This window comes from Toxorhynchites rutilus, chromosome 3 (assembly GCF_029784135.1).
Source record: "Toxorhynchites rutilus septentrionalis strain SRP chromosome 3, ASM2978413v1, whole genome shotgun sequence".
NCBI classification, from domain to species: Eukaryota; Metazoa; Arthropoda; class Insecta; order Diptera; family Culicidae; genus Toxorhynchites; species Toxorhynchites rutilus.
This window is the reverse complement of record NC_073746.1, coordinates 171,761,772-171,784,366: the sequence shown is the minus strand read 5'-3', so window position 1 is coordinate 171,784,366 and position 22,595 is coordinate 171,761,772. Positions and strand designations below refer to the sequence as shown.

At 42.8% G+C, this 22,595-nt stretch overlaps 1 protein-coding gene across 2 annotated transcripts in view; it reads right to left on the bottom strand.

The window, feature by feature from the left end:
- The window catches only part of LOC129778276 (SET and MYND domain-containing protein DDB_G0273589-like), a 115,348-nt gene that overhangs the window by 84,887 nt on the left and 7,866 nt on the right, over window positions 1-22,595 (bottom strand). Inside the window, exons 2-7 of one of the 2 annotated variants that reach the window (XM_055785075.1) lie at window positions 5,070-5,265; window positions 4,432-5,007; window positions 4,223-4,375; window positions 3,654-4,167; window positions 3,406-3,594; window positions 2,606-2,851 (exon numbers count right to left, since the gene is read on the bottom strand). In XM_055785075.1, coding sequence (XP_055641050.1) covers window positions 2,837-2,851; window positions 3,406-3,594; window positions 3,654-4,167; window positions 4,223-4,375; window positions 4,432-5,007; window positions 5,070-5,265 — 1,643 coding nt within the window. In that variant the 3' untranslated portion in view covers window positions 2,606-2,836. Of the gene's footprint in view, window positions 1-2,605; window positions 2,852-3,405; window positions 3,595-3,653; window positions 4,168-4,222; window positions 4,376-4,431; window positions 5,008-5,069; window positions 5,266-22,595 lie in introns of those variants that run through there. The other variant, XM_055785074.1, reaches the window with a different exon arrangement.

Here is a 22,595-nt window from a genome sequence, read left to right as displayed (position 1 = left end):
TTGGCACCCTTAATGAAAAACGTAGTTCTACGCCAAAAATCGAATTCTATTATTTGTGTTGGCGTATCAAAAATTACCCTGTTTTGAGGAGGCTGAACTATTGAAACTGAATGGAGTTGAAGAAAAAATAGATTCTGGATTTTTCTTCAAATAAATATTCTCTTCTTCAAATAAATACCAATAATGCCCAAAAACTACACAATAGCAATTTTACAGAGTTCAACTCTCGGTATGTTACACCGTGCGCTAATATACGAGTTATGATTTCGGGTGCGAGTACAGGAGGGTTAAGCTTGTTTTATATGATCCGACACGAGACGCTACATTTCATACAAGACAAGTTTTACTACATAACAATACAACGATATTACCAGAAAACAATTTATGGTGCTGGGAATTTTATGGAGCCACTCGATCCCCTTCCGTTTGAGTGGTAAAGGGTCTCCAACAAGTGGAACGGAAAATCTTAACCTGGCTGAAAAATATGGAACGCCAGTAACGATGCGCCATTCCCAGTCGTGATGCAGTCACTTCTGTTCAAGATAAAGGCATTCTCGGATTCCGACGGAATTCCTTCCTTAGATAATGTTCCTGGTAAAAGACAAAAATGACAATATTTTTTAAAATTTGTCAATCGTAAAGTCCATTGCAATTACGGAAAGAAAATGGTTTTCACGATTTTCAATCCGTCATGACAATATCAGCTTGCGCACTCCGGAACAAGTGACTGCAGCAAGTTCGAAGATATCAGGAGTGGATATAAAAGGATGGTTCACGTGCGTTGGAGATTGCTACATGGTCTGAAAAGTTCGAGATTTTTTAACAGATGGCGCCAAAAAACTAAAAAAATAACATGGTTCGTTTCGAGCGGTTTATCTGTCACTAGCTTATGTGTGAAGTTTCATGATACTTCGTTTATTTGTTCATAAACTACAAACTACAGTGTCACTACCTGAGCATTGGTATAGAAAATGGAAAAAGAGGAATATCGTATTTGGATCAAACATTGTTTTTTGATGAGAGAAACTCCTGAACAACCAATGCAGTGGTTGACAAAATGTTATTCCACTTCTGCTCCATCGAGAACAAAAGTTTATCGATGGTTTAGTGAATTTGAAATGGGCCGCAGAAGCATCGCAGATGCACCTCGCTCTGGAAGGCAAAAAGAGGCAACGAATCCAGAAATCGTTTTTGGAGGCGAATGAACTGCAAAGTTTAAAGCCTCTTAAAAACAAAGAAACGTGAAATCGTAATAGAGGCGAATGAACTGCAAAGTTTAAAGCCTCTTAAAAACAAAGAAAGAAAGAAAGAAAGAAATCGTAAAACGAGTGCATCGACTCGTTTTGAACGATCCGCTATACGCCGCGTTTGCTGACCATCGACCGAAAACATGATTCATGGCGTTGTTGAAGCGTAATCGAGTGTACTTCTTTCGACGTTTTGTGACAATGGATGAAACGATCCATCCCAAACGGATCCATTACCACACTCCTGAGTCCAATATGTAGTCTGCAGAGTGGCACTGAGGCATATTTCGAAGACTTAGACGTTTTGTACTACAGAAAGGGAATCGAGATGTTGGAAACTCGCTGTACCAAATGCATGCAGCCACACACGTAAACGGAATGATCACTGTCGAACGCATAGAAACGCATTTTGTTATATATTGTTAAACGAATGACACAGTGTCATTGTTTATTGAGGGTCTAAAAATGAAAGAGGTGAAGTGACTTGATCGATTTCTCTACATCGACTCTCTCTTTTGGTCATAACTTAGCTGCAAACACATTCCCAGCTATATTTGACAATGTGGAAGATAGGTCAGAACCTCATCTATCGGATTCTATAGCAAACTCAAATTGGAACGTTTTTGCTGTTCGACTAGAGAAAAAGTTGACGAAGAATAATCGATCAAATCACATACACCCCACTTACATTCAAAATTAACCACGCTTCAAATATTGTAATAAATATTAAAAGGTGTACTGAGGCAGCCTAAAAAGTTATATCGCCGAAACACATATTTTTACACTGTTTAAATTACCCTTCAAGGGGGGTCTCCGTAGCCACATTGGCTGCGCGTTCGCTTAGTAAGCGATCGATCGTGAGTTCAAAACTCAGGACCCTCATTGACCATCTTTGTGTTGTTACAGAATAGCTACGTCCACGCAACAATCATCAGCGATGGAGATCGATCCACGGTCGAAATTAGATCGATTCATCCATACAACTGCTCTGCTCTGCAAGACACATCGGGCTGCTGTTCTATAAATAGCTCAACAATGATCAATCAACTTTCTCCGCTGTCCGGTGGTCTAACTGGATAATGGAAGAAAAATACAATACAGAATACTCTTACGCCTAAATGGCTACTGTGTAAATGTACCATATGCAATGGTATAGAAGGAATACTGGCGAATGGCAACTGTGTAATGTAATGTGCTATAATTATAGATATGATAACCATGTGACATGTACACGATTAAAATTCGGCTCTGTTACAGCTAAAATGCTAATGAGCCTGAAATAAATAAATGGGATAAAAAAAAAATATTACCCTTCATGTCCATACCATTCCAGCGACTGACCAAACCCAAACAGAATGTTTATGTTCAAGATTCATTGTTTTTATTTTATCACATTTCGTTAATTTTAAGCTTGATACACTTATTAGAATTTTTGGCAGACAAAAAACTAATACACATAAGTGTACGATGTAGCTTTTCTGAGTTAGTAAGTCCTGCTTAGGGAGTTGCCCTGGATGAAACCTATGGTAGGTAATGACATGACAAATATAATCCCCCTCTCTTCCAGTCGCTTTGATGTTATTACCAGGCTAGTTTTGTGCAACGGTTCCCGGAATAAATCGCCACAGAAAACGACTGCAACAGAAACCACCGCTTATAAAATGTGTAGTAGGCTATAAATATTGTGGCGCGGTATTGTATTTCAAAACAAGAATTAACCGGGCAAACGTATCGCCCCAGGCAAACGTAACGCCCCGGGCAGACGTATACCGTCCGACGCTCGCTAGAGCTCGGTCGGACATTGCTAAAGGATCGTATCCTATGTTTCAAACTAACCGGGCAATCAGTGGATCCCAGGTTTGCGTGCGAGACACCGCCGCTTCCGACGGCGGGTCGGCGGTGGACTCGGATTGCGTCATCTTGGCGGCATGGGCCGCCTCGATTCCTTATCCTCGCCAAATGGGGACTTCGTCCCCATTACATTGTCCTCAGAATAAATTTCGAAAAACGAGAACAAGAGAATAAATTTATAATAGAAATGTGAGGCACATGATGTTTTTCCCGCGCCAAATATTTCTAGCCTACTACACTTTTTCTAAGCGGTTGTTTCTGTTGCAGTTGTTTACTGTGGCGATTTATTCCGGTCACCTTGTGCAACATACATATTTCCAAGTTCCAGTGAACACCTTCGGATACCTTGTTGACAAAGATGGTATTCTCTGTAGGGTTGAACCAAAACCTGGTCCAAAGAATTCATGATGGCTGCATACTTGAAGAGCGCTCGTTCACATTCGCCCATTTCATGGAGACGATTCGCTTCATTGTAATTATTTAACATATTTGTGTCCTAGGGAAAAAAAATCCAGGTCGTTCCGATATTCAATATCAATTATAAGTCAATCATACCTTCAATAATTTGAAGCTTTCGTTGATATCGGTCAACTCTCCACATTTTTCGCACGTCAAAGCATCGCTAGTACAATCTTCGGTATACACCAAGCCATTATTGCATCCGATCTTCCCCCTACACCGGAACCGAACTTTGGAGGAGACCATTTCATAAACAGTGGGCCAATCTTCAACACAAGCACGGCAGTTACACTCAAATTTGTACAATGTCCTGAGGAATTTGCGCCTGTCCTTTCGTTCGGAGCGGGCAAACAGTTGCCCATAGTTCTCCGATACTGACGAACCAGCAGCTATGTTCTTCACCGTGCGGACATAAACTTCGTTGCCTATGAAATATCTTGTGATATCTGGATCACACGAATGATTGAATAAAACTAGTGTAGGGTAAAGTCCGGCACCTATGCAAACCGATTTACCCGGATCTTGGTGTCTTCTGCGCTGTAATTCAGATATTTCATGCGAATTGTATGTGACTATACCCATGTTTCGAAGCAAGATGGTTCCTATTAATCTGGCATAAGAAATCATTAAATTTCATATATTAAAAGAGATGCAATAAAACTAACCCATCGAGTCTGGTCGAGTTGTAGAATCCGGACATCAGTAGAATAGCGTTCAGGAAGACTGCCATCAGTGTCCATTTCAAGGAGTCTTCTGCGTTTCTACGTTCGGCATGTGATACGAAATGACTAACGCGTCGATAGTCATGTGCTGGTAATCTGTAAAGCTCAATTATATATGTTGGACCCGACAAAACAGAAATACACAGACAAACCTATTCAGCTCTTCACAAGACAACTGGTTCAAATTATCTTCTGAACTTTGCAAGCTTACAAAGTGATCGTATGATTTTTGTGTAACTATCCTCAATGCTAGCCTGCAAACTACGTTTGCCCCAGAATTGCGCAAATACGACAGAAAACCACACTCGAATTGATGATAACTGGTGCAGGCGAGCTTCCGGCATTCCTCCGAACAATAAACCACATCAACACAGCTGAAGCAGCAAAACAGAACTTCGACACGGCGGCAACAGTGATCACAATGGAATAAACTGTAGTCATATGTGACCACCGAAGCGTGGGGCTGTTCCTTAATAAGAATGTGGTTTGGTTTAAGGTCGGTGCTGGTGCGGGCAAATCTTCCCTCTTCTTCAGTACAATCAAAGTACAGAGATTTATCAAAATGCGGAACAAATTTCCTAACAGTTCGACTCTTCACCGGTTCTAGGTACTTTTTCACAGTGGCGATGTGCAGCTCTAGATCACAAATTATTTTGTCTATTCTTTTTGTCCATTTCAGTAGATTTTCTCCCTTCAGTTTCGAGCTGGATAACGCTTCAAAACATTCCCTGTTAGCACAAAAACAGATGTTTGAAAATATTGTTTTCAGGAAGCTATACATCGATTTAACCTGTAATACTTGAGGGCTTTCAGGGGATCTTTGTTACCGAGGTAACAACGGGCTTTACGTTCCATCAATTTGTACATCATATCTTGCGGATAGTTAAGCTCAATTGAGAGGTCCATGTCCAGCACAGCTTGGTCATATTTTTTAAGATGGAATAACACTGCCGAACGATTAGCTAGAACGATGGCTTTGTCCAAACCTGTAAAAGTGGATCCAAAAAAACAATCATCAGTAACTTCTTTCGAGCAGATATCAATGTTAGTGGTTTTGGATTTGAAATACATTAAATTTGAGCTAAGCAAATCATACTGAAAAGATGTAATAAAGGGTTTTTAAAAAAAAATTCCATACAATTATTTAATGAATCTTCCATGATGTGGCAATAAGAAGATCTGGTTATACATTTGGTTCTAACATAAAAAGTATTACATTTATTATAAAATCGTATAGTTAAAATTTCACATATGTGCTGGAGCACAACAATAACGTTTGACCACGTTCAAATAATTAGCGTTTTTTTCCTCAGACGTGTTACCAGAGGTTGACAAAGGGTGAGTAGATAATTATTGCGACACTTCTAATTGATTGATAAATCGGCTATAATTATTAAAATAAAACCAAATTTTCAGAGTAGTTCAGTGTTTGTATCCTTTGGCCTATTGAAGTTCGCACTTCATCATGGTTCAATCGGAAGGAGTTCAAGACAGTTGGTGGGTTCATGTCTTTCGGCACAAAATCCACAGGATTTGCCTACACGGTTTTGGAGTAGTGGCATGAAGCCAGTTCGGACCAACACAACGGTTTTTGATCGTGCTGTCTCAAACCCGCAAATACCGTTTTTCGAGGCACTCAGTTTTGGAGATCTCTTTGTTTTTAATGCCGTTGGTCACGAATGGTTCAATCCGTTTGCCACACGTAAATATTCACTGCCAATGCTTCGTAGCGAACTTCGACAGCCTCCTTAGTTTGATACTGTTAAAGGCAACTGCTTTGAATCAGCTTTGGTGTAGATCTCATCATCAATGAAGCAGTACCGGTATTTTATTGACGGTTTCGTGTAAAATTTACGGGCGCGCGTTTTTGCAACACTCTGCTGGCGATCGTCTCGATTTTGCCATACTTTATTTTTATATACAATACAACGGTGAATTCCTCAACAGAATAGACTCCATTCGAATTAATATATGGAATAATGACCAAACTGCCTACAGACATATATGAAGTAAATAAGAATAAAATAACCTATGACGATTACTGCTCAGAAATGATAAAAGTTTTTAGCAACATTCACTCTCAAACTAAAGAAAGCTTAACCGTTTCAAAAGAAAAACGCGAAGAAGTATATGACCAAAAAGCAAACGATTGGTAGCTCATGTGGGAAGATTTGGTCGATACTAACACGATGGGAACAGGTGAAAAGCTCCAAAGCTGTCGGAGAGGACTCTATGAAGTTTTTTTCATCTGTATTATAGTGACTTTCAACACTTTTGGCTGCTTCGTCACTTTTACTTCCATTTTTTTGGAAGAATGTCGGGAATGATAATTTTTTTTTTCCAAAATATATATTTTTATCAATGCTCCTATGGCGTTAGCCTGACGGGGCCGGAGTTCAATATTTTAACAGTTTTTCTTATTATCTATGTTAGTAATATGTAACCGATTACTCGCGGTCGGCTCGAGGCTAGTATTACAAGTGTTCTCGTAATTGGGATGTTGCTGTCTCCAATGCTCTGTACGTGTGCCCGACACGGGATACTTCCTATTTGGATGCAGCTGACCATTAATCAGCAACGCCCCCTAGTATGTACCCCATATCTAGCGTGTTGCGTCTTCTCGACTCGAGGAATCCAGGATAGAATGGTCACTAACCGGCGCAATCATCAGCTCGTGTAGAGTTGTCATGAGCGGTACAACCTTTGGCTCTTGTTGAATCATCAGTGGACTGCACAACCTTTGGCCCGTGTATCTGTAAAGAGTGTGTGTATGTATTGCCGCGACTAAGTAAAAGTTTATCGATCGGATAGGAGGGATATAAAACGGGGACACAACGAAGGAAACATCATTAAACGTTGACATCGGCGTTTCTGAGGAACAGGTATAGATGAAGCAGAAGATCAGGATCACGGCTACCTAAGATATCCCGGACGGGGATATCCGATTGTCTGCCTTGTGCTCTCAGTGCTCTAGAGAGCTGAGAGCGAGCAGCATGGAACCGGATACACGACCAGACAACATGCTCGATGTCGTGGTAGCCATCGCCACAATCACAAAGATTGTTTGCTGCGAGCCCAATGCGATAGAGATGCGCGTTTAGGTTGTAGTGATTGGACATGAGCCGAGATATCACGCGAATGAAATCACGACCTACATTCAATCCCTTAAACCAAGCACTCGTCGAAACCTTAGGGATAATCGTGTGTAACCAACGACCGAACTCATCTTCACTCCACATGCGCTGCCAACTAACGAGTGTGTCCTGACGAGGAATGTGAAAATATTCATTATAGACAATTTGCCTTTCAAAAAGTGTGCCTTCTGAAGCGCCCACCTTAGCTAGCGAGTCCGCTTTCTCATTCCCCGGAATCGAGCAATGAGAGGGAACCCATGCTAAGGTAATCTTGAATAATTTTTCGACCAAAACACTCAATAGATGTCTTATTCTTGTTAGGAAATAAGATGAGCGTTTATCAACTTTCATTGAGTGGATTGCCTCTATTGAGCTGAGACTGTCTGAAAAAATAAAATAATGGTCGATGGGCAGTGTTTCAATGATCCCTAGAGCATAGTATATCGCACCCATTTCTGCGACATACACGGAACAAGGATCTTTGAGTTTGAAAGAGGCACTGGAATTTTCATTGAAGATGCCGAAGCCAGTGGACCCGTTTATGTATGAACCGTCAGTAAAGAACATTTTATCAGATCCAACTTTCCCATATTTTTCCGAAAATATCGACGGAATAACATTGGAGCGTAGGTGATCTGGTATTCCATGGATTTTTTGTCGCATGGACAGATCAAAAATGACAGAGGAATTGCAAAAGTATGGGAAGCAAACTTGGTTGGAGATGCCTGGTGAAGGGTGCACGTCGTGGGTAAGGTACTCATGGTATAAAGACATAAAACTTGACTGAGGAGTCAGTTGTAGTAGATTTTCGAAGTTATCAATCACCAATGGATTCATGATCTTGCAACGGATGAGAAATCTGTAGGATAATTCTGTGAACCGAAGAGTAAGCGGGGGTACTCCTGCCAAAACTTCGAGACTCATCGTATGTTTTTTTTTTTTTTTTTATAGAATTGAGGAACGCTCTTCCAGCCTTATCTGGGAAGGGATAACCCAGACGTCGAGTGGGGATCGCACCCACAAAAACCAAGCCCTCTACTCGTAGCCTCATTCCCCCCGGGACCACATCTAGGCGACTACTTCAGGGGGCGGCTGTGCTCATGCACTTCACGAGTTTTCAACGCTAACTAGCGTTGATCCTTCCCTTTTTCTCTGTATATCTCATTTACGAATCCGTTGTACTCCGCCGCGCACATCCGTTGCAAAGGATTCCTTTTACCCGTCGAGACGTGTACCGATAAGGAATTGCCCTCCAACTTGACGCGCAACCCGTTACAGTCACCCTCGCGGGGTTTCTCACCTGTCGAGACGTGAACCGATTAGGAAACGCCCTCCAACTTGACGCGCGCCCCGTCACAGCCACCCTCACAGGATTTCTCTTCCCAATGGAGCGCCGATTAGGCAGTGCCCTCCAACATAACGCGCACTCCGTCACAGCAGCTCTCGTGGGGTACACACCGATCTGATGACGCCCTCCTAGGCGCTCGCTTCGTCTAGACGACCCTCGCAGTGTTCCTCCATCCAATCCACCAACAGGCATTGCCAGCCTTTTGTTGTCCTGCTCTCCAGATTCCGCCTACCCGTCGAGACGTGTACCGATTAGGAATTGCCCTCCAGCTTGACGCGCAACCCGTCACAGCCACCCTCGCGGGGTTTCTCACCTGTCGAGACGTGAACCGATTAGGAAGCGCCCTCCAACTTGACGCGCGCCCCGTCACAGCCACCCTCGCAGGATCTCTCTTCCCAACGGAGCGCCGATTAGGCAGTGCCCTCCAACATGACGCGCACTCCGTCACAGCGACTCTCGTGGGGTACAGTCCGTTGCAGCAGCCCTCGCAGTTGTTTCTCTTCTACGGTCAGGGGTTATTACCACGCTGGTCGACCCTCCACTTCCGCTGTAGCTCGGACATGATGTGCACGATTACACTGTTCACAGCGTTCCAGGTGCCCTCCTCGCGACACATTTCCTCCACTATGTTCCCGGCATGAAGGGCAGGCAGCCCCTCGCGTCTTGCGGTGAACCTGGGACACTCGAATACCACGTGTTCTGGTGTTTCCTCCACGTCTTCACACTCCGGACAGAGTGGCGACGCTGCGTGCCCGAACCGGTGCAAATATTGCCTGAAGCAGCCATGTCCAGACAGGAACTGTGTCAGATGAAAATTCACCTCCCCGTGCTTCCTCATCAGCCAGGTCGATAGTACCGGTATGAGCCCATACGTCCACCTACCTTTCTCCGCCGAGTCCCATTCCTGCTGCCACTTCAAGAGTGATTCTACTCTCGCTGTTTTCCGGATACCTCTGATTTCCTTCCGTCTGTAGCACTCTCCGTCTTCCGCCAGAGTGATGCCAATCGGGATCATGCCGGCGATAACGCAGACTGCCTCCAACGAGATCGTCCTATACGCGCTCGCCACTCGCATCGCCATGAGCCGAAACGTACGGTCCAGTTTTCTACGATTCCGATGGGTTTCGAGAGCCGCAGACCAGGCTGGTGCTCCATACCGCAGTATGGACGAGGATACAGCAGCCAGAAGACGTCTTTTGCTACTGCAAGGTCCTGCGTTATTCGGCATTATTCTCGCTATCGCGCTAATGGACTTCTCTGCTTTCTCGCAGACGTAGTCGACGTGGTTGTTGAAATTCAGCCGGTCGTCGATCATAACCCCCAAGTATTTCAATCTACGCTTAGAAGGTATCACGTGTTCCCCGACTGTAATTTCCGCTCGCTGCACGGCTTTGTAGTTACTCACCAACAATACTTCCGTTTTATTATGAGCAATCTGCAGTTTCACTGCTTGCATCCAGTTCTCTACTGAGACGATGGACTCGATTGCAAGCATCTTCACCTCTTCGAGTGTCTCGCCTGCCACTGTGAGAGCGATATCATCCGCGAAGCCCACGATCTCCACGCCTTTGGGAAGCTTCAGATTCAGTACTCCGTTATACATTACGTTCCAGAGCGTTGGGCCCAGGATAGAGCCTTGTGGTACGCCGGCCGTTATATTCAACGTTGTCCGCCCCATGCTCGTCTCGTAGACTAGGACGCGTTCTGAAAGTAGCTTCCTAGAATTCTGCACAGGTACCCAGGAACCTTCATACGGTGTAGGGACTCGGCGATGGCTTCCCAGCTAGCGCTGTTGAAAGCATTCCTCACGTCGATCGTTACTATAGCACAATGTCGGTCGCCCCTCCGCTTTTGCTGTGATGCCTTCTCTGCTTTTTCAACCACTGTCCGGATAGCATCAACGGTGGACCTGCCTTTCCGGAATCCAAACTGCATCTTTGACAGACCATGGTCACTCTCCGTACATTTCGTCAGTCTGTTGAGGATAATCCTTTCCAAGAGTTTCCCGAGCGTATCCAGCAGGCATATAGGCCTATAGGATGTTGGTACCCCCGGGGGCTTTCCTGGTTTTGGCAGCAACACTAACTTTTGGATCTTCCATTTCTTAGGAAAGTGACCATCATCCAGGCATTTCTGTAGCACTATCCTGAAGATGTCCGGGAACGCCTGAATCGCCGTTTTCAAGGCCGCGTTGGGGATTCCGTCGGGGCCGGGCGCTTTCTTTACCTGCAGTCTCTTCGCCACTGCTACCAGTTCTTCATTGGAAACTTGAGAACGTTCGGTAGCTATTTCGGCGTACGGTGTCGGTGGCCATACCGTAGGATCATGCATCGGAAATAAACCCTCCACAATGACCTTCAGCTTCTCGGGACAGGATTCGACGGGCGTCACAGGTCCTCTGATCTTCGCCATCACGACTCGATACGCGTTGCCCCATGGGTTGGCATCTGCCTCTCGGCACAGCTCCTTAAAACAGTTCGCTTTGCTCATTGTAATTTCCCGTTTCAAGGCGGCTCTAGCTGCTCGGTACACCGTATTACGTTCCTCTCTATCAGCACTGTTTCGTGCTCTCTGAACGCGTCTTCTGGCTCGAAGACATCTAGCGCGAAGGTTGCGGAGAGAGTCGTTCCACCAGTAAGCTGGGCGTCTTCCATTTTTTGGTGCAACTTTCCTCGGCATGGTAGTGTCGCATGCTCTAACCAGTAGATCTGTCAACTTTTCTGCGTTCCAATCTGAAACTCCGCTATCTAGACGAAGTGCTTCGACGAAAAGGTCCTTGTCGAAAGCATTCGTCTTCCACTTCCGCTCACAGCTTGTTGTCCTCCGAACTAGCACGTGGTTTCGTTGACCGATACTGTACCGGATCGCCTGGTGATCACTGTGCGTATACGACTCGCACACTTTCCACTCCGTACTCGCCAACAGCGATGGACTGCAAAAAGTAACGTCGATGATGGATTCGCGCCCATCCTTCCGGAAAGTGCTGGTGGTACCTTCGTTCAGTAACGTTACTTCCAGCTTTGCTAGAGCTTCCAGTAGACTATACCCTCTGATGTTGGTGCATCTACTTCCCCACTCCACCGCCCAGGCGTTGAAGTCGCCTCCAATGACGATCGGTGTTCTACCAATTAGTTCCTCGGTCATTGCGTCTAGCATCTGGTGGAATTGATCAGTTCTCCATCTCGGGGGTGCGTAGCAACTACACATGAAGATTCCATTAATTTTGGCGATTACGAAACCTTCATGTGAACCTCCAACCACTTCTTGGATAGGATATCTGCCCATCACCTGTATTGCAGCAATCCCTAAACTATCCGTCGCCCAGCTGCTGTTATCACGGGGTACTCGGTACGGCTCCGCTATGATTGCAACGTCGCATTTTGTCTCTGTTGTCGACTGCCACAACAGTTGCTGAGCTGTGTTGCAATGGTTCAGATTGATCTGAATTATCTCCGTTACTGCGATTCTGCTAACGCCTTCTTATACGAGGGACACTTGAAGCTTCCTGTCGCATGGTCGCTGCCGTTCTCTGGTTTGCAGAGCAGGCATTTCGGTTGCTTCGTGCAGTCTCTCGCAACGTGCCCTTTCTCACCGCATCTCCTGCACAGTTCAGACCTATCGGGGCCTGTGCAGCTTCTTGCCTGATGTCCAAAGCCCATGCACTGGAAGCATCGCTCCATCCGCTTGGTCACCCGGGGCACCATCTTCAGCGAGCAAACCGACCAGCCAACTTTTATTTTGATCGTTTCTACCATCTTATTGGCTGCGACTGTTGAGAGCCGTATCGACGCCGTCTGCGTACCACCATACGCCTTCCTCATACGGATCGTCATTGGTGTATTGTCCAGCTTACACTGTTTTATCAACTCGCGCCTTAGCTCCTCGTCTGTCGTGATTTCGTCCAGATTTCTGCATTCGACCACTGATTCCTGGGAAAGAGCCCTCACCTTCACCTCCTCACCGAGCGACTTCGCAACCAGTTCCTTCAAGGCTGAACTTTTGACCGCCGGATTCCTCTTGAGCTCGAAGAGCATCTCTCCTTTCTGGGTACGCCTGGTTTTCACCACCTTCTCTCCCAGTTCTTTCAACTCCGGATCGTTCCTCACTTTCCGTAGGAGTGATGTATAAGTCACTCCTTCCTTCACCTCGACGATCAGGGCCTCTCCCTTACTTCGCTCGCGTCGGGGCCTAGGTTTTTTTGTCTCCTGCACCCCTTTCTTCTTTACTTCTTTCTTCTTTCGTTTCTCCGTCTGTTTTTCGACAGTGCGCCATCCACTGCCTTCACCTTCCTTTTTGTTTCCCAGGTTATCATTTTTAACCTTCTTCAGGTCTTCTTCATCCCCTGGGGTATCCCTCTTCCTTTTGTCCGATCGTGGATTTCGTGGCGTCTTCGGCGTCTCCTGTATCTCGACGGACATCTTCACCCTTGCTTCAGCGAGTGCTTTTTCGACAACCTCTGCTCGCGTGATCATCTCCTTCTGTTCACGGTCAGCAGCCGTAACGGCCGATTTGATGCTTGTGACTAAATGTTTTATCTTAGTATGGACATTGTTTTTGTCCTTAATGAACTCGTAGAGTTCGTTCACTTTTTTCTTGACCTCCATCAAGCTTGATCTCCCGACCTGCAGCCCTTCTAAAGAAGTGGTGGTGTTGGCTTTATGCGTTAGCACTTGTATCAGGCTACTCTCTCCTTGTTGTGGATCCTGTTGGTGTCCTGTAGGATTCGCTATGGCTGTCTGGTTGCGAATTGGTGATCTCTGGAGCTTACCGCTCCTTGCGAACACGCTCGCCTCTCCTGTTGGTGTGTCTTCATTCCCGTCGTTTCGTCTGTTGAATTGTTCGAAGGTATTCATGTCTGTTGGGTCCCAACTTCGGGCCGCTATCTCCGCTCGTTGTACATAGTCGCTATCAGTGATCCATGGTTATCATGGTTATCTATGCAAGCAGTGAGGCCATGCAGGGGTTGACACGGTCCTTCATGGGGACCGTGTTCAGAGCCACATCAGCGCAAGTCAGGAATGTGACATCTGACGCCTAGTACCTAGTGCCTTAGCCTAGAAGAGCATCGAACGTACCCGAAGACTTGCCAAGTTATTACCGGGACGGGGGCAATCGCACTATTAGCCCACACGCCGTTTCAGGAAGGTGTCACTCTTCCTTACTCAGGGAACAGGATAGTACGACTGTCAGCCTTCAGCGTCGTGTTGAAATCGTTTCCGTAACGTGTCCATTTTCCATGTCGTAACCAGTATGTCGTAATCAGGATCTTACTGGCGTCGATCCTGATGTGCTTGGCACTCCTTTCGTGGCTCCTGTACACGGTATTTCCCCCGTGCAATCTCCAATAGGCTTTACCGCGCCCTTACTCGCGTTGTCACCCGATTAGTCGCCTCATACGACGGGGACAGGGACCAAGACCCGAAGTGCTATTCTAGGCCGGCAACTCCACGGCTGAGACTCATCGTATGTGTCGAATGCAAACACCCAATGGCTATACGCAAGCAACGATATTGTATCCTCTCCAGCTTGAGAATATGAATCCTGGCAGCTGATCGGAAGCAAAAACTGCCATATTCTAACACTGACAATATCGTTGTTTTGTACAACTGAATGAGGTCTCCAGGATGGGCACCCCACCATGTTCCGGTAATTGTTTGGAGAAAATTGATTCTTTGCTGGCATTTCTGTTTCAAATACGCAATATGTCTCCCCCAGGTACACTTAGAATCAAAATATACACCCAGGTATTTGAAAAACATAGAGCGTTGGATCGTTTTGCCGGATAGGTGAAGCTGGAATTGGGCGGGTTCGTGCTTCCTAGAAAAAACGACCATTTCAGTTTTCTCCGTAGAGAATTCGATACCCAGCTTGAGGGCCCACGTTAACAGATTGTTCATGGTATCTTGCAACGACTTTTGCAGAGCGACGGGATTAGTACCCGTGATGGAAATAACTCCATCGTCTGCAAGTTGTCTCAGCGTGCAGTCTCTAGTTAGACAATCATCCATATCATTGACGTAAAAACTGTACAAGAGGGGGCTTAGGCAGGAGCCTTGCGGTAGGCCCATAAAACTGTAACGAGAAGATTTTGAGTTGCCATGAGAGAATGCTGCCATGTGCTTTTCTGACAGTAAATTGTACAGGAAATTATTCAGAATTGGTGAAAGTCCACGATTATGAAGCTTCTCTGAGAGAATTTCCATGGAAACTGAATCAAATGCCCCTTTGATATCGAGGAAAATGGAAGCCATTTGTTCTTTGCGAGCAAATGCGATTTGGATTTCAGAAGATAGCAGCGCGAGACAATCATTCGTCCCTTTACCTCGGCGGAAGCCAAACTGCGTATTTGACAGCAAATTGTTCGTTTCTACCCACTTGTCCAAACGAAGTAGAATCATTTTCTCTAACAATTTGCGAATACAGGATAACATTGCAATCGGCCTATACGAGTTGTGATCGCAAGCCGGCTTGTTGGGTTTCCGTATGGCTATCACTCTCACTTGTCTCCAGTTATGCGGGACAATATTCAGCTCCAGAAACATGTTAAACAAGTTCAGCAAACGCTGTTTTGCCAAGTCGGGAAGATTCTTCAACAAGTTGAATTTAATCTTGTCCGACCCCGGAGTTGAATTGTTACATGAGAGGAGGGCAATTGAGAATTCTACCATCGAAAAATTCTCATAATCGCATTGGAGCGGAATATCGCGTACGACGCTCTGTGCAGGAACAGAATCGGGACAAACCTTCCTTGCAAATTTGAAAATCCAACGGTCAGAGTATTCCTCACTTTCATTGGTATGGTTCCAGCCACGCATTCTCCTAGCCGTATTCCAAAGAGTACTCATAGCGGTCTCCCTTGACAAACCATTGACGAATTTCCGCCAATATCCACGCTTTTTTGCTTTAATCAGACCTTTTAGTTTGGCTTCTAGAGCTTGGTACTTTCGAAACCATTCCACTAATCCAGTTTTCCTGAATTTTTTGAAAGCGGATGATTTTTCAAGGTAGACCTTTGAACACTCCCTGTCCCACCAAAGTGATGGAGGACGACGTCGGAAAGTGGTAGCCGGTACACGTTTCTTTTGAGCTTGAAGTGCGCTTTCGTAAATCAAACTTGATATAAAGTTATACTCTTCAAGGGGAGGAAGTTCATGCATTGAAATTATTGCTTCAGATATTAATTCCGCAAATTTTCTCCAGTCAATATTCTTCGTGAGGTCATACGCAACATCGACTGACTCACTAGATTTTGATTCATTGGCGATCGATAAAATTATTGGTAGGTGATCACTACCGTGGGGATCTTGGATTACCTTCCATGTGCAATCCAGGGATAATGAAGAAGAGCAGAGAGATATGTCTAGCATGCTTGCCCGTGCAGGAGGGTTGGCTATCCTAGTTGCTTCCCCAGTATTTAAAACTGTCATGTTGAAGTTGTCGCACAGATCATAAATCAACGTGGCTCGGTTGTCATCGTAGAGTGACCCCCATGCTGTTCCATGGGAGTTGAAGTCACCTAAGATTAACCGCGGCTCCGGCAATGCCTCGATAATATCAAAGAACTGATGGCGGCCTACCGTAGTCCTGGGAGGAATATATATCGAAGCAATGCAGAGTTCTTTGCCATTGATTTGTATCTGGCAAGCGACAACTTCAATGCCTGTAATCGATGGGATAGTGACTCTATAGAAGGAGTGACGTTTTTTGATCCCCAATAGTACGCCACCAAACGAGTCGTTACGATCGAGGCGAATAATGTTGAAATCGTGAAAATTCAGCTCGTCGGCTGAACAAAGCCATGTTTCAAAGAGAGAAAATACATCACAGTTAGAACTGTGAACTAAAAATTTAAATTGGTCTAGTTTAGGGATGATGCTTCTGCAATTCCACTGTATGACAGTGGTCAAATCCTTGACCTCTTGCGCTGAATTAGGCATCGAGGGAAATGAACGCTGCTAAAAAGTCACATTTTTCTTTCAAAAATGTTCTCACAACCGGAAGCAAACATAATACTATGCTTTTAAGAGGATCATTTATATTTAAAGCATTTAAAATGTTATTCACAAGGTCTGAAAGCGCAAGCAGGCCAGGTAGTGACTGTTGCTTCGACCGCGAAAATGGAACAGACGTGTTCGTTGTTGTTCCGGGAAGTGCTGAGGACCCCTGGTTGGTAGCATGACCACGTAAACCGGGAGGTACTTGCTTCGGCCTATTCTCAGCACGTTCAGTTCGAGGCTTCATTCCAACTTGGGAAGCTTCGGTATTCTTTCTGGGGAGTGATGGAAAAGAAGTAATTTTTCTTTTCCTGACGGCACCCTGCGATGTACCGGAACATCCGGCATTGGGAGCGTCAGCAACAGGTTCGTCGTTCTGCAGAATGGAGTAGGGATTGTCCTGTGTCGTTGGCACGGAACTCTTAAGCATTTCTGCAAAAGTCCGCTTGGAACGTTCCTTTAAGGAACGCTTGAGTTTTTCCCCTCGTTGTATGTACACCGGGCATTGAGTAAAATCATGAGGAGTCCCGCCGCAATGAAGACACTTGTGCTCTTTCGCGCAAGGATTCTCATCATGGCTCTCTCCACAATCTGCGCAACGTTTTTTATTGCAACAATAGGCGCCCGTGTGACCGAGTTGCATACATTTGTTGCATTTCATTACCCGGGGTACAAACAACCGAACAGGTAAACGAAGTGCCCCTATTGCAACGTAATTTGGAAGGGCGGAACCCTTAAAAGTCACACGAAAAGAGTTTGTCCGATTGAGAATTCTTTTGTCATTTTTATATGACACAGATTTCAGTCGATCGCATGCAAGAATCCTAACAGTTTTTAGTGTGGAGTTCTTGAAGCGACCGACACCATCGATTATCTCTTTTCGGGTCAAACCCTTTTCGGTTATTACGCCGTCTATTTCGACGTTGCAACAGGGTACGTATACACGATACTCAATCGCAAAGAGGTCGCAGCGCGTTATTTTGTTCGCTTGGGTCCTGCTTGAGACGACAACTCGTAAAGGGTGTGTCACATCAAATTGCATCACGGAAAAAACGCTGTAGAAATTTAATTTTTAGGAATTATATCTTCAGCTTCCGCTTATAATCAGATAAGAGTGTATAGATCACGTTGGCCATGCCTCACTGTCAATTTTTCGTAAATTTGGAAAAATGTCGTCGAACGAAAAAGAGCGTCGTGAATTAATCCTGTGCACTCATTTCGAGAATCCAGAGTTGTCACATCGGGGCATCGGTAAGATGCTGGGAATCGTCCAATCCACGTCAGCAGAGTACTAAAACGATACTTCGAGAACCTAACCATCGACCGGAAGGTGAAGAACGGCAAAAATGGATGCTCCGTCAGTGAAAAAGATCACAAGCGCGTAGTTAAGCAGTTTAGACGTGATCCGAGAAGTTCGGTCCGGGATGTCGCCAATAAGCTGAATTTGTCAAGTTCATTCGTCCAGCGGACCAAGCAGCGGGAGGGCCTGCGTACATACAAGGTTCAGAAGGCTCCTAACCGCGACGAAAGGCAAAACATGGTGGGGAAGACGCGAGCCCGGAAGCTGTACACCGAAATGCTGACGAAGCCGCATTGCCTGGTAATGGACGACGAATCCTACGTCAAAGCGGACTTTCGTCAGGGCCTTTGGAGCCTTCAGGGTATTCTTTAGGACGAAAATCCTGTTTCTCGTCGATTTCCTCATCTTCGGAACTACCAACTTCGTAAACAGAATTTTCTACCTCAATTTCTGCTTCATCCTCCTGCTCTTCAGGAGGAGGTTCGGTATCAGAAATATTCAATTGTGTCAACGGGGGGTCCTTTCCGCCCTCAGCCATATCAGAAAAATCGGCCAGCTGTTCGATATGAACAGAATATAATGATTATCAAAATGAATAAGTAAAAAAATATATTATAAGGTTATGCTGGGGATAATATTTATATCAATTTATTTTATTTATATAAATTATAAAATGAAAAAAAGTTCCAATAAAATTTCAACGGTAATGAAACCAAGGAAAAATAGACACCCCTAATTCCAACGTTTGCCGATTTGGTTAACACACAGATGAACAATGGTGTAAATCGAGCACAGATGGTAGAAGGAATGATAGGAGGACAAAAGAAAAATAAACTTATACTTGCCGTTGCTGTGTGGCGTGTGTGATGAATCTGTCTGAATTGTATCCTCAGCGTCTCGGTCGCGCACCACTTTGAGCTTCGCTCTACTCGCAAGCGCAACCGATGAAAAAAAATCACAGTCTAGTTCAATGTGGAAAAAAACACCTTTGTTGGATCGTTTCGAAAACTTGTCCGATCTACTTGCGAGTTGTCGAACGAACATTGATAATTGAACTCGTGACCTTCAGCGTGAGAGGTATGGATGTAACCACTGCGCTAGATCGTCTCCACACTCTATGAAGTTGTGGAGTTACCGAGTGAACGAACTACTGTTATAAAAAATGGGAACAAATTTGAAAAAGTTCACAATAATAGATTCAGAAAATATAACAATTAACAAAAATAAACACTATAAAGTATAATAAACGACGTAGTATATAACATTTTTTTTCACAAATATCAATGAAGTCGATGATTTTTTTAACGACATAAAAATAAATTAAATCAAATTTGCAATAGCGTTTAGTGCGGTTTTGCTATATTTATCTGAAGCAATTTGTTGTAATTAGATTTTTTCCTCTCGCTATTATAAACGGTATTATCGATCGATAACACGAAAAAAAATATGTATATAGCTCATTCTAAAACAATCTTAAATCGAAAACGGAAGAACTTTCCTTTATGGAATAGGCATTGAATTTTATTCTGAAAAAATGAGGATTAAAAGGAAGGACAAAATAGAGAGGATGTGAATAATGAAGAAAAACAAAATGAAGAAAAATGAGTTAAAGAAATCAAATACTAAGAGATATAAAGAGAATAAATAAAGGAAGCATATAAAAATGAATACGAAGAATTAAAATGTTTGAAGAGAAAACGATAAAAGACAAATGAAAAAAAATAAGGAGAAGAATTTATAAAAAGAATAAGAATAAAATGTAATAAAGAAAAATTAAAAAAAGGATATAATGGGGCATCGTGATGCCTACTGCAAATTTAAAACAAATAATGAGTTCATCAAGACGGCATACTAAGTAATTTATTGTTTTTTTTGCAGAACGTTCTTGAATGTACCGAGGAGCTGGAAAACCAGAATATTTCTTCTATTTCTGGAAGGGTAAACGTAATATTATAATACTTGAAATGTGGAATTCAGAAAAAATGCGAAAGGTTGGGTCATAGATGTCTACAGCTAATTTTGAACGAGAATGTGTTAATCAATCCCAATAATAGGCTAATATAATTACTTTTCATAGAGAATTTATCAAACTCAATAATCTGTCTTAGTTTTCTTTATCACCATCCGAAAAAAGTCAATTTTTTAAAATTCAAACGTTACAAGTCAGTTCAGCAACGCTGAAAATTCTATCAATAAATAACCTATACATAAAATAACGGACAAGAAGAAGACTAATTTCGGATCGCGATGAATAAAAACTATACATTATAATTCAATGGATCACATTTTCCTTTTGCAAAAGGCTTGACAAACGTAGAAAACTAAACTTCTACAAAAATGCTTCGTCACGCTACCAGGCGACCTCACGACATTTGGTCAGAGCCTTAGCCATGACAAATGAAAAAATGTATGTTGGTATATTCCTCAGCTCTTTTCTTTCTTTTTCTACGAACATATTGTGGTAGATCCTCCGATTGAGATTCACCTAAAAATTTTCTATGGCTCGCAATTGGAGAAGCTAGCAGAGCTGGCGATCATCAGTACAACGTTTATCTTCAGCCGGTTCATCTTCTCCAGTGTTCGCTTGGCCTAATTCTTCTTCTTCAATGGCACTAACGTTCCTAGAGGAACTTCGCCGTCTCAACGTAGTATTACGTCATTTTTATTAGTACTTAGTTGAGATTTCTATGCCAAATAACACGCCTTGAATGTATTCTGAGTGGCAAGCTCTAGTATACGCGTGAACACAGTGTAGTCGGAGGAAATTTCTTTGACGAAAAATTCCCCCGACCAGAACGGAAATCGAACCCGAACACCCGGCATGTTAGTTATGACGCTAACCACTCGGCCAAGGGAGCACTTTGGCTTGGCCTAATGGCCTGGCCAAAAACCACATCCTTCATCGCTTGACACTTCTTGACGAAGACGGGAACAATCGGTGGGCACTTCGTATCAGCAATTCCAAATGAAATCGTTCTAAAAATGCAGATTTTTAAAACTTGTATTTTTGATTCCAATGAAAGTGTGTATTCCGTTTGGGTTGGAGAAAATATGAGTTTTTCACAGCAATTTGGAATTTTTTGACTCAAGCGTAACTTTTGAAAAGGGCGTAACGTTTTGAGAAAGAGAAATCTTTGATAATTTATATCTCAAAAACTATGAGTCGTACCGAAATAGTGTCTTACAAAGAGTTATAGAGTATTGATGGTTGAATATGAGAAAAATGTACACTGAGAAAAAAAATTAGTACTCTTCTTTTATTTACAAAATAAAAATTCAATTTGCAATATCCAAAATACATATTTTGTATTTTTTTTATTTTTTCATACACAATAGAAGTCATGTAGAAAATTCAAAAAATGGGCCCAAGATGGTAAAACTATTTTTGACGAACTTTGTAGAACATCGAATTTTTAGGAATTTTCGAAACTTCGAGTTTTTGTATGTTAACAGTCATTTTTAATCACAAATTATGAATTCTGATGTTATTTAAAACAAAAAAAGTTATTATCAAGCTCCTTCTAAATGCAACCATTCTCGAGATATTTAAAAAAATATTTCTAATTTATTGTTTGTTTATAGTAATTAATCCCTTTTAATATGTTTGTCGTGTTATACCATCATGTTCATGAAATTTTATGAATTTGCTTATAATTTCCAACAACTTTTCCGAATACATCATTATGGTTCATTTTTTGACTCAAGTGTAACTTTTGAAAAGGTAGTATCGATTTTAGTAAGAGAAATCTTTGATAATTTATATCTCAAAAAATACGAGTCATACCGAAATAGTGTGTTAGAAAGAGTTATAGAGTATTGTTAACTCAATCTGAAAAAAAATACACTGAGAAGAAAAATTAGTACTCTTTTTTTATTTACAAAATAAAATTTTAATTTGCGATATCAAAAAATATGTATTTTTTAATATTTTTTTCAATTTTTCCATATAAAATAGAAGTCATGTAGAAAATTTAAAAAATTAGCCCAAGATGGTAAAACTATTTTTGACAAAATTTGTGGAACATCGAATGTTTAGGAATTTTCTAAACTTCGAATTTTTGTATGTTAACAATCATTTCTAGCCACAAATTATGAATCCTGATGTGATTTAAAACAAAAAAGGTTATTATCAATCTCCATCTAAATGTAGCCATTCTCGAGATATTTAAAAAAAATATTTGTAATTTATTGTCTTTTTAATAGTAAATAGGCCCTTTAAATATGCTTGTCGTGTTATACCATCATGTTCATGAGATTTATGAATTCGCTTATAATTTCCAGTTATATTTCTAAGACACTATTTCGGTACGACTCATAGTTTTTGAGATATAAATTATTATTAATATAAATCGATACGCGATTCAAAAGTTACGCTTGAGTTAAAAAATTCCCAATTGCTGTGGAAAACTCATATTTCTTCTAACTCAAACGGAATACACACTTTCATTCGAATCACAAATACTCATGTTTTGTCATTTGTCGATTTCATTTGGAAATGCTCGTATTGTATATCTCCCCGTTCATCGCAAACTCCGAAGAA